Source organism: Canis lupus, chromosome 4 (assembly GCF_003254725.2).
Source record: "Canis lupus dingo isolate Sandy chromosome 4, ASM325472v2, whole genome shotgun sequence".
Classification (NCBI taxonomy): Eukaryota; Metazoa; Chordata; class Mammalia; order Carnivora; family Canidae; genus Canis; species Canis lupus.
The window spans coordinates 23,446,324-23,459,049 of record NC_064246.1 but is presented as its reverse complement, the minus strand read 5'-3'; the positions used below and the strand labels follow the sequence as shown (position 1 = coordinate 23,459,049).

At 35.9% G+C, this 12,726-nt stretch overlaps 1 protein-coding gene across 13 annotated transcripts in view; it reads left to right on the top strand.

Annotated features, from left to right (window-relative positions):
• MICU1 (mitochondrial calcium uptake 1) overlaps positions 1-12,726 on the top strand; it is a 248,629-nt gene that overhangs the window by 162,728 nt on the left and 73,175 nt on the right. For all 13 annotated transcript variants that reach the window (XR_007410155.1, XM_025434857.3, XM_025434851.3 and 10 more), the window contains 2 exons: positions 3,446-3,528; positions 10,412-10,609. Coding sequence is in view for 12 of the 13 variants with exons in the window: in XM_025434857.3 (XP_025290642.1) it covers positions 3,446-3,528; positions 10,412-10,609 (281 nt within the window). In the remaining variant the exon portion in view is untranslated. The remainder of the gene's footprint in view (positions 1-3,445; positions 3,529-10,411; positions 10,610-12,726) is intronic.

The following is a 12,726-nucleotide window of genomic DNA, read 5'->3' as shown; positions in this document are numbered from 1 at the left end:
CACTAGAAGCTCAGCTCCTAGAGTACTGTCAGTGCCTATGCTTTAATGAGCACTCTAAGTAGCTCCACATAAAGCAGATACTCTGTTTGAAAGTAAGCCAGGATCAAGAGATATAGAAAGCTCAAGAAGTACAAGGTGTACTTTGGTAAAATGAATTTAACCTTAGTTGTAGGAGGACATATAAACTATGATTTGCTAAAATAACTCAGTCATTTAAATGATGACTGTGCCTTCACAAAATTCACAGGACAGTGAGAATAAACTATGATGATAAAGCTAAAATTTTAAGCACCCTGTGCACCTCTGTAATCAGTGGTGATAGGGAATGGGAACGCTGCTTTAATTCTTGAGCTTTAATTCAACATACTGACTGGGTCTTGCCAATTTTTCCCCCATTTGTGTTCCTTTGGACTGTATTCCTCCTGATGTGACCTCCTCTGTCACTGCTTCGTTTCTCCTTCCTTTTACCTTAAATATTGGCTTCCAGCTCCACCTTCTCCTCAACCTCCACTTCTCCGTGGGCACCCTCACTTCAGGCTGTGTGCCAGTGACTGCCAGCTTTCACCTTTCTTGTCTAAGTTTTAGACCCATGTTTCCTACTATCTCAGCGGTTTCAACTGCATAGGCTGTGGACCCCTTGAATTCAGCAGGTCTGGTCTGAATTCCTTTTATTTCTCAAACGTTTTACATCCATTTCAGCTCTGGGTTAATGACACACAAGCTACCCAGTAGCCTAAGCTACCCTGTCAGCCTTTTTAACTCTCAACTCTTCACAGCTAATTAATCATTAAGTTGCATAATTCCACCTCCTTATTTCAAATTTGTTTCTTCCTCTCCATCACCACTGCCATTACCTCAGTTCACATTTTCAACCTTTACAAGAGCTGTGATCTTTTCTTAAGCTGGTTCTTGTTTTCTAACATCCTTCAATTCATGCTGTAGCCAGAGAAATCCTTTATAAATGCTTGTTTGATGGTGTTGCTCCCCCACTAAAAACTTTCAACAGCTTTATATTTTCTGCATTTGTTAAAATCTCAGGTATCTACAAGGAAATAATGTATTTGAAAGAAGTGGGCCGAGTGTGAGACAATATGGGGAGAATAGCAGAATGCATTCCTGCCTAAAGCAATTCATATTCAGAATTTTTTAAAACATGTGACAAACCTATTTGAGAATCTAATGTTGCCTATGGGTTTCCAGTTAGTGCAGCCAAGTCTAACATATGAACATGGCATATGCAATATTTCTCTTATGTCAGGTATGTCCTTGAGATGAACAGCTTGGAACTCAGCTATCGCAGAGACTGATCTAATCAGTGAGTCATGTTTTGGTTTGGTTTCGTTTCTAGGTTAAAACATATCAGAATAGAGTATGTGTGTATAACTGTTAAGAACCACTGTCTTCCTATTGGATGCCATGGAGCATAATGAAACAGTTTATTGCCTCTGGAGTCAGTGCTAACCTAGGTTCACATAACAGTTTGCCACATATTAGCTGTGTAATTTTGAGCTAGTCATTTATGGCTTTGAGCTCCAATTTCCTACCCTGTTTAAAAAATAAAGAGAAACCTTCAGGGTTGAGCATACAAAATCAGATAATTATTGAGCTTTAAATTATTGTGCTCAATGCTTGGCATAGTAACTCTTCAGTAAAAGACAGCACCCAGACAAGTAGGAAAAATTTAAGAAGTGACAAGGAATATACAAAAATTCCCTCATCAGTGTCTTTTACAACAATGGTATTTATGGCCTAAAGGAGAGCAAGCCTGTTGGAAGAAGCCATTATCAAGTAAGGCAGGCAATTGGAAGCTGACAAACACATGATTCACCCAGGCAACTAAAAACCAGGAGCTCACCAGTCTGTCTGGCTAGCTAGCTAAAAATGGAAAATAACCTTACAAGATGTTACTATTGACAAATATGTGAGCAAGATGGAAATATAGATTACCTGTAACTATGCATAATGTACCAAGCCCTTTTTACTTTTCTTGTTCATGAATAATCTTTTAAATTAAAAAAAATGATGTTAACTGAAAATTTCATTCAATAGTATTAGCATATATAGGATATTTTATTTTGGTTTATTCTCTACATCTATATAAATTTGAGATACTGAGAGAAGGAAGTAAACAACTTTGTTTTCTTTGCCAGAACATTTTGCATGGTGAGGAAGGAGGGACATTATATTTTATTCTAATGTACAAGCATGTTAATTATATTTATATTATAGTGATTGATCTAGGAACACTAAAATGTCTTGAGCTTTTACCATTCAATTAAGGGAAAGAAAATACATGCCCTCATCTTCTTAAGCTTTGCATTTTTCACTTTGTTTTTTAAACTTCAGCTTTTTTTGGTATTTACATATACTTTGCTCAGTAATTTGTGTACCCAGCTGACATGGTTGAAATAGGAGGTTGAGGGATCCCTGGGTGGCACAGCGGTTTGGCGCCTGCCTTTGGCCCAGGGCACAATCCTGGAGACCCAGGATCGAATCCCACGTCGGGCTCCCAGTGCATGGAGCCTGCTTCTCCCTCTGCCTGTGTCTCTGCCTCTCTCTCTCTCTCTCACTGCGTGCCTATCATAAATAAATAAAAAAAAGAAAAAGAATAAAAGAAAAAAAGAAAAAAAAGAAATAGGAGGTTGAGTAGTATCCTCTTCTGCCTATAGATAATAACCTAATGGCTGAATGACATCTACTGAACTCCTGATTACACTTAAAATGGAGAGACTAGAAGACCAAAGTAGAAATCTAGCTTTTTTTTTTTTTTACATCTCTTTATTTGTTTTAGAAAGAAAGAGAGCGAGCAGGCACACATGCATGAGCAGGGGAAGGGGCAGAGGGAGAGTAAGAAGCAGAATCCCTGCTGAGTGTGGAGCCAAATGTCACCAAATCCCACAACCTAGAAATCACGACCTGAGCTGGAGCCAGGAGCCAGGTGCTCAGCCAACTGAGCCATCCAGGTGCCCCAAAATCTAGCTGGTTTTTAAAAGGCAAGACAAAGACTTAGAGTTTCAGCCTCTTACTTTCTAAGCCTCTACTTATAAGCAGACTTTCATGCCCAGATAAAAAATACTATATTTAAGTAACAGAACAACTTTAATATGATACAGTTAAGAGGATGGCTTCTAAGAAAGCAAAGCTGACATATCTAGGAGAATAATGGTGAAACTCAAGAGACAAGTGCTGTCTTTACTGGCCGTAGTCAAGTTTGTCTTTCAGTTTTAAGGAGTACTGCTGCAAGATTGATCTAGGTAAGTATGGTAGCATTCTGTGACTTGATATTACATTTTAGTGTTTAACCATCTGTTTTTCTTAAAGGAGTGATTTTTTAATTTTTAGTCAATGCCTTCTAAATATTTTTCTTTCTTCCCTCTCTTTCTTCTTCTTCTTCCCTCTCCTTCTTCTCCTTCCCCCTCATCCTATCCTTCCTTTCTACTTGCAGCTCCTCAGAGAAATTTTGAAATTGCCTTCAAGATGTTTGACTTGAATGGAGATGGAGAAGTAGACATGGAGGAGTTTGAACAGGCAAGTTATCCTAGAAAGTTCCTTTAAGTACATTAATATTTAATACATTTTCATGTGACTTGGAGTTATTTTGGTCTTGGTCAGCATACTCAGGTGCTATCCAATTTTTGAAATACGTAATGTGTCATTTCTGCACTTTTAACAAGTGGGTTTTATTTATTTATTTTTTTACTCTAAGTGTAAGGAGTTATTTGAGCATATGATTAAGGTCAAAGTTGTTCCAGTTCCCCAATATGGATTAGACTGTGATGCTGAGATGAAATTCATCATGTGTTTAGTCAATTTTTATTAAACAGTTCCTTTGTGCCAGTAATTCCAGAATATAAAGATGAATGACATATGTTCTGAAAGGATTTCTGTAAGAAAAGGAAAAATGGTACCATGCCTTTGACCGTGTAGCAGGTCCAAGCTATAGATATGTACAGTTTTTGATGAGTCCCAGGAAGAGATTACATTTCCTTAAAATTTCTATCATTGATGGGCCATAATACTTCTCTAGATACAATTACTATGATTGTCAAAATGACTTCAAAATAAAACAAACCGAAACAAACAAAATATATATATGTATGTGGGAGAAAGTATGAGGAACAAATATCTTTAAATAAAAAATTAACATCCTACAAAATTTGATATGTTTGTATTTTCATTATTATTCAGTTTGAAATATTTTCTACTTCACAGTCTCTTTTTTGATCCCTCAATTGCTTAGAAGCCTGCTGTTCCTCTGCTCTCTGTCAAATAAATAAATAAAATCTTTTTTTAAAAAGTATATTGTTTAATTTCCAAGCTTTGAGGTTTTGTTCTTTTAGTTATCTTACTGCTACTGATATCTAATTTAATTACATTGTGCTTAGAAAACATACTGTGCATGATTTAATCCTTATTTTAAATGTATTGAGCCTTGTTTTATGCAACTGCATTTGATCTATCTTGATAAGCATCAATGTGTCTTCTTAAAGAACGTGTATTCTGCAGTTATTGAGTATGGCGTTTTATAAACATCAATTCTGTCTAGCATCTGGGTGGCTCAGTCAGTTGAGCATCTGTCCTCAGGTCATGATCCGAAGTCCCACATCTGACTTCCTGCTCGGCAGGGAGTTTGCTTTTCCCTTACCCGCTCACACTCGAGTGCATGCTCTCTCTCCTTCTCTCTGTCAAATAGATAAATAAAATCTTTATTTTTAACAAACTATTTTATTTATCTATTTGACAGAGAGAGAGAGAGAGAGCACAAGCAGGGAGGGTGGCAGGCAGGGGGAGAGGGAGATGGGGGGCTTGATGCCAGGACTCTGAGATCATGACCTGAGCCAAAGGCTGCCACTTAACCAAATGAGCCACCCAGGTGCCCCATAAATCTTTAAATGTCAATTCAGTCAAGTTGGTTGACAGTGTTGTTCAGATATTGTTTGTCCTTACTGATTTTCTTTAACGTAGTCATTCTAGCAGTTTTTTGAGATGGAGTTGTTAAAATCTGCAACTATAACTATGCAGTTGTTTGTTTCTCCTTAATTCTGTTGATTTTAGCTTTATGTATTTTGACATTCTCTGTACATTTTTGATTGTTAGGTTTTCCTCATGAATCAATCCTGTTATAATTATGATATGTCACTCTTTATCTTTGGTAATACTCTATCTTAAAATCTACTTTGTGTGATTTTAATATAGCAACTCCAGCTATGCTACTATTTGCATGTATGTCTTTTTTTTCATCCATACTTTAAATATAGCTGTGTCCTTATATTTAAAGTGCATCTTTTATAAATAGCATTAGTTAGGTCTTGTTCTTTTTTTTAATCTATTCAAACAGTCTTTGCCTTTTAATTGCAGTACTTAGTCCATTAACATTTAACATAATTACTAGTGACATAATTTATCAATAATGTATGATGTATGTATGCAATTTATCAATGATATATGTAATTTATATATAATCTAATTGGAATTAGACCAACATTTTTGCCGTTTGTTTTCTGTTTGTTCTTTCAGATTTTTGTTCCTCCCTTTTTTGAGATTAAATATTTTTCCAAGAACTCTGGTTTATCTAGAATTTTAGCTGTACCTTTTTGCACTATTTTTAGTCGTTGCTCTAGAGAGTACAACATAGATTCTTAAATATACATAATCTACTTAAAATTAGCATTCACGTGAAAGGTAGAAACTTTGCTGGAGTACCTAGATGTTGCAGTCGGTTAAGCATCCACCTCTTGGTTTCAACTCAGATTATGATCTCAGGGTGGCGAGATCAGGTTCTGTGTTGAGCTCTGCACCTAGCATGGGGTCTTCTTGAGATTCTCTCTCCCTCTCCCTTTGCCCTTCCTCCTGCTCACTCACTCTCTCTTTCTCAAATAAATAAATGAAAATGTAGAAACTTTGCAACCTAAAGTTTTATTTGCCTCTTCTCCATCCTTTATGCTATAGTTGTTCTGTGTATTATATCTACAGACATTATAAGCCTCATAATAATTTTTGTAATTTTTGCTTTAACAGTCATGTTTTTGAAAGAAAATAAGAGAAAAAATAGTTTGTTATATTCACCATTCTGATGTCCTGTATTCCTTCCTGAATATCCTGGTTTCCATATGGTATTATTTCCATTCAATTGGAAAAACTTTTTTTCAAAGGTTTATTTTATTTACTCTAGAGATGGGGGAGAGGAGCAAAGAAAGGAGGAGAAAGAGTCTTAAGCAGACTCCAAACTGAACATGGAGCCTGATGCAGGGCTCCATCTCATGACCCTGAGATAATGACCTGAGCCAAAACCAAGAGTCCAATGTTTAACCCCCTATGCCACCCAGGTGCCCCAGAAAAACTTTGTTTTGCATTTTTTTAGGATACATGTGTTGGTGATGAATTAATTTATATCACCATTATTTAGGGAAGGAAGTTCTGGGCTTAGAGTTCTAGATGTAAATGTAAAATTCTCAGTTGTTGTTTCACTGTTTCTGTTTTCTTCTGATTAAAAAAATCTGTCAATTTAAATCATTGGTGCTCTATTTACAATATGTTGTTTTCTCTCTCTGCTTTCTAGATTTTCTCTTTATAATTGGTTTTCTAGAAATTTGATTACAGAGTGCCTCACTGTGGTTTTCTTTATATTTCTTTATATTTATATTTATCCTTTTGATGAGCTATTTACATAGCTATTTATATATTTGAATTTTTATTATTTTTATCAAATTTGAGAAATTTCTGGCCACTATGTCTTAAAAATTTTTTGGCCCCATTCTCTCTTACCTCTCTCTTCCAGTAATATAAATGTTAAGACCATATGTGATATTGCATCACAAATCTCTAAAGCTCTATTATTTTTTTTCAATCTTTTTTCCTTTCTGCTATTCAAACTGTATAGTTTTTATTGATTTATCTTCATATTCACTGACTTTCTTTGGTCAATTCTGCTATTAAGCTTATCTAGTAAATTTTTATTTCAGATATTGCATTTTTCAGTTCTAGAACTTTTTTTTAAGATTTTATTTATTTATTCATGAGAGAGAAAGAGAGAGAGAGGCAAATACACAGGCAGAGGGAGAAGCAGGCTCCATGCAGGGAGTCCGACATGGTACTCAATCCCGGGTCTCCAGGATCATGCCCTGGACTGAAGGTGGCGCTAAACCGCTGAGCCACCTGGGCTGCCCTAGAACTTATATTTTATTTTTGATACAGTTTACCTTCTCATCTGAAATTTCCTAATTTTTCCTCATTCATAAGCATATATTGTGCTCTTGACCATTATTATTTAACTTTTAAAATTCTTGTCTACTAATTTGCAGTATCTTGATAATCTTGGAATTGATCTCCATTAATTGCCTTTTTCTCTTGAAGATGAGCTAAATTTTCGCATTCCTTCATATGTTAAGTAATTTTGGATTTTTGTCTAGATATTATAAATGACATGTTGACTTTAGATTTTGTTATATTCATCTGAAGAGTATTAGTGTTTTGTTTTAGCAGGCAATTAGCTCAACTGGATTTGATTAGAGTTTATATATACAATGTGGGACTTAACCTTTCAGAAGCAAAATAGCCATAACTTCCCTACTCCTATTACAGATACTAAACACTATATTTGAATTTAGAGCAGATGGGTCCTGGGTGGGTGTAGGTGGGTCAGTTGATTAAGCATCTGACTTGGGCTCAGGTAGTGATCTCACAGTCAGTCCTGGGATCAAGCCCCATGTGGTGGGGGTGGGGGTGGGTTGGGGGTTCTTGCTCAGCAGGGAGCCTGCTTGTCCTTCTCCCTCGGCCCCTCCCTCTGCTCATGGTCTCTTTCTCAAGTAAATGGAGCAGATCTGTCTTATTTCTGTTATTGATGGTGATATGCAGAATGACTTGGAACAGCCACTTCATCATTCATTCACTTGTTAGAGAAGGGCGTGTTATTTCATCTAATGTGATCCCTTAATAACTAGCTTTCTTAAACTTAATATTGGTCACTAGGAATCTTAATGTAAAAACTCTTAGACCAAAAACAAAACATAATTATAACGTACCTTGTGAACAAATGGCTCTCTTTAGAAGTTTCTCTGCTTCATCCTTATGTATTTTACATTCTTGGGAAATAAAATTTATTAAGTTGAGAATGCTCTAGGATTCCAAACATTCAAAGTTTGCACTGATTTCCCAGGTAAACAGGTATTTTCTTAACACTATATTTGTCAAGCTTCTAAAAAAGTTAATCAGAAGCAAGAAGAGGACCTCACATATTTTGAAGTTAATGTTGCACAAAGCAACAATTAGTTAAGCATCTGCTTCTGGCCCAGGTCATGATCCTGGGTCCTGGGATCAAACCTCACACCAAGCTCCCTGTTCAGTGGGAAGCACACAAAATCTAGTGATACATACCTTTTTTTAAAAAAAGTTTTTAGGGCTGCCCGGGTGGCTCAGCGGTTTAGCGCCACCTTCAGCCCGGGGCGTGATCCCGGAGACCCAGGATCAAGTCCCATGTTGGGCTCCCCACGTGGAGCCTGCTTCTCCAGAACTCCGCCTGTGTCTGCCTCTCTCTCTCTCTCTCTCTCTCTCTCCCTCGAAGAAGAAGAAGAAGAAGAAGAAGAAGAAGAAGAAGAAGAAGAAGAAGAAGAAGAAGAAGAAGAAATAAATAAAATCTTAAAAAGTTTTTAAAGAATGCTCATTATAAATAGTAGTTTATATATAATGGGATAGTATTTAGACTACGCTACTATTAATCATTAATGAAGATGATATAGCATTAGTTAGTCCATTTTTCCTCAACTCCTTTTTCCCAGTCACTTACAAACACATTCTCAGCACCACACTCTTGAAGTTTCTCCCATAGGAAGAGTATAAGCTGCAATATTACAGCCACAGGCAAAATTTAAATCATTGCAGGTTCTCAATACTGGTTCATCACTGCTGTTGGAAAATTCTTCAGTACTCACAATTAGGCAGATAAAATGACTTATGTATTGCCTTCAAAATAATAACAAAAAATGTTCTGATTATCCTGTATTCAATTTAAAGTCTAAAAACCTTCAACCCAAGAAATCATACCAAAACCACGTATGATACTAACCTAGATTTGAAGACTTAGAGATAATAGACTCTAACTGACTTTTCCAATGAGACAGGTAAGGCCCAAAGAGTTTTAATGACCTGCAAAATTCTGCTCTCATAAATTCTCTCTCAGAACTGCAGAATCAGACCCCATGTCTCCTAATTCCTTATCTCATGTCTTTCCATTATACTACTCCACTGTTTATACAGCCACTTAACTTAAATCTTCTTTATGGTCACAAATAATACATAAAATACATGAGACATTTAACTAAGGTAAATCTGTTGTTTCAACTCTCAAGTTTTTAAGTGTTAGGCTTTTCTAATTTGGCAATTTAAAAAAATCAGCCACAAAGCTGTATGTATTGTTTATTTATTATAACACACCCTTATTATTTATCTTTACATATCCCAATTTTAATAATTCTGAATAGTTGCTGTTTTAGCTTGTATAGAGGTAGAAAAGACTGCAGGAACTAGTAAAAAAAAAACATAAAACAAAAGCTACAACAATCATAGACTTGCTTCAAAAAGCTCATTTATATAGTTATGCCACGGTTGTTAGTTCCAAACCTTATCCTTTCTCAAAAAAGCTCATTTAAAACTTCTCAAAGCTGGTAGTCAGTCGGTTAAGCATCCAATTTTCATTTTGGCTCAGGTCACAATGTAATGGGTCATGGGATCAAGCCAGGTGTGGGTCTCTGCGTTCAGCAGGGAGTCTGCTTGAGATTCTTTCTTTGCCTCTCCTTCCTCCTCTCCCCCTACTTGCATGCATGCTCTCTCTCTCGAATAAATAAATCTTTTTAAAAAATCTCAAGGATTAAACTAATTCCCCAGCTTTTCTTGGGAAATTATTTTGTACCAACTTTGTATTTCATTTATCATTCTAATAAATGTGTTATCTCTCTTAGGTATCACTATTTGCCTATAGCTATGCTGCTTCTTATCATAACTAGAGTCAGTAGTGAGAAGTATGAAGTTTTTAAAAGTCTCCTGCAATATGAATGTATTACTGTGAAGTTGGTCATTATTTTAGTGTTTTGTGAGAGGTTTTGAAGCTCAGAAACATATGCTCTTTTCTGAAGAAAGATTTTTTAAAGTATCTCAGTTATAAAGATCTCAGGCATCTGTATTAGAATCATGGTTCCACTACTTGCTAGCTACTTGACCTTGAACAAGTTATTAAACACTATGTGCCTCAAATTCCTCATCTGTAAAATGAGGATAATCTTAGGACTTAATAGGATTGTGAGCATTAAAAGAGAATTGTAGGATAGTGTAGGCAAATAAATAATAGTTATTGATCTTACTTTCATATGTTTTTGTACTTTGTAATGTTTTTCTGGATGGGGGTTTGCTTCTCTTCTAGGTTCAGAGCATCATTCGCTCCCAAACCAGTATGGGTATGCGTCACAGAGATCGTCCTACTACTGGTAACACTCTAAAGTCTGGCTTGTGTTCAGCCCTCACAACCTACTTCTTTGGAGCTGATCTTAAGGGGAAGCTGACGATCAAAAACTTCCTTGAATTTCAGCGTAAACTTCAGCATGATGTTCTGAAATTAGAGGTAGGTATTCCTTGGACTTGAAGAGATCAGGGCACCGTCCAGCACATAAGCACTTAGAGCCACTGAGTTGGGAGGGGCTGTATATAGACACTCTTTCAATCCGTCTCCACCTGTGAGAACTGATTGGTTTGAACCTGACAGCAGATAGGAAATACTATGTTCTATGAAGAGGTTTGGAATAAGGTGGTTTTGGGACTGAAAACCAAAAAAGTCTAAATTGAAAATCTTAGCTGTCTTTGGATACTCAGCTTGAGGGAAAGAAAATTCAGGGGTCAGAGCAGTTCTCAACCTGAGCATGTATCCCCAGTTTTATGTTTATTTTGTAAAAGGCACCAGGAGGTAGAGATGAGGAGGGATAATAAGCAGAGCTTCCTTTGATAGTTTACAAAGGTGGAAACAGCTGGAAACAAAAATGTCAGAATAAAAATATATATGTTCAGTGTTGCAAAAATGTCATACTGTGTTTGGAGATTTTACTTTCCCAGTTATAGTTTAGACCATCATGCTATTCAGTTCCTGGACACAGCTCTGTAGGAGCATTACCTTTCTCTATGTGTTTATTTAGTGAATTAAGTGTATTTTGGGTTAATTGGCTACAAAGTCTGTTCAATTCAAAACATTCATTAAATGCCTTCTAATACACTTTGTTTTCTGAAAAAATGAAATCTTGTTTAAGATTTTTAAAAATTCCTTTACATTGGTGTTTCTCAATTTCTTTTTTTTAAGAAAATATTTAATATTATTTGAAATTTGAAAACATTAAATTACTATGACTAAAAACACATTCAAGTATTAAAGAAAAGCACTCCTTTGTTTTTCAAAATTCTGATAAGCTACTCCCACCGCTTCCACCCACTTAACTCAATTGAGACAGTTTGAAAAGTGACAACTGAATTCCCATTATTGATAAGAGCACTATTGGATGTTCATACTCTAGGAAGAAAGAAGTATGGATAATACTAAAAATCAGATCAAACTTTGAAAATGTGCTTTTGTACTTGTTTTTTGAAAATGGTGTAATTGATACTCAAAGAATTTACCTCAAAAAAACAAATTAATAGATCTCCACAATTCAGCCTTCTGGAGATCAGTTCTTGGCCCCTATACTAAATGGTAAGTGCTATTTATATGTATGTATGTATATATGTATATGTGTATGTGTACACACATATATATAGCATGAAAAGCAAAACTTTACCCTCCTAGGAGTCTCTGGCTGGGGCTGAGAATCAACCTGACATAAGATAGATTACTAGGAGAAAAGGATATAAATTTTTACACATACATGGGAACCCCCATAGGAAAATGAAAAACCCAAAGAAGTGGTTAGGCTTAAGAGTTTATATACTCAGTTGAACAAAGACAGGCAACTTATCTTTATGAAGCTTTGCATTATTATCCCCAGAGAAGGGCAGTCAAAGTTGAGAGTAATCTATACAAACAGACAATAGTTAAATAATTCTTATCTTCCTTTGGTCTCTCCATATATTTTAGTTACTTTTCTATAATTGCCTGTCTTCATTTATTTCCTACTGGTATAGGAAGGACATCTTTCACATTGGAGTTTTATTTCCTGCTTTCAAGAGTCTACTAACTTTTGTGTAAGAATTGGTATGTACTGGAATTCTAGACATATGCCTTGGTCCCACTATACATAGCAGGAATGGTCTTGGGAAATTTTATAACATAATCTGGGAATGTAAATTACCTAACTCATTAATTATATAATTACAATTAAACACAGAGTAAAGATCCATAAAGTACAGTCAGAGAATAAAGGGAATGGTACTTTTAACAAACTTTAAACAATATGTAGGCATCAGGGGCATGGAGCAGGTGCCAGCCTGACCACAATCTAGCCTGACACTCATTCCTGGACACACAAATGGGAGTCTCAAGAGACAGAGCATGGGACATTTTTTTGTCTTTCACTCTGAGAGGCTATAGAGCAGAAAGCCCCCAAACATTGCCAATGAAGTAGAATATTATAAGGCAGATTAGGGATTTCATACATATGTACCTGCACATAGCCTACACCAAAATGCAGGAGGGAAAAAAAAAGATGTGAAAGACAGTCGTATCTAAGATACTTACTATAGAAAGTTCTTTTGTATTTG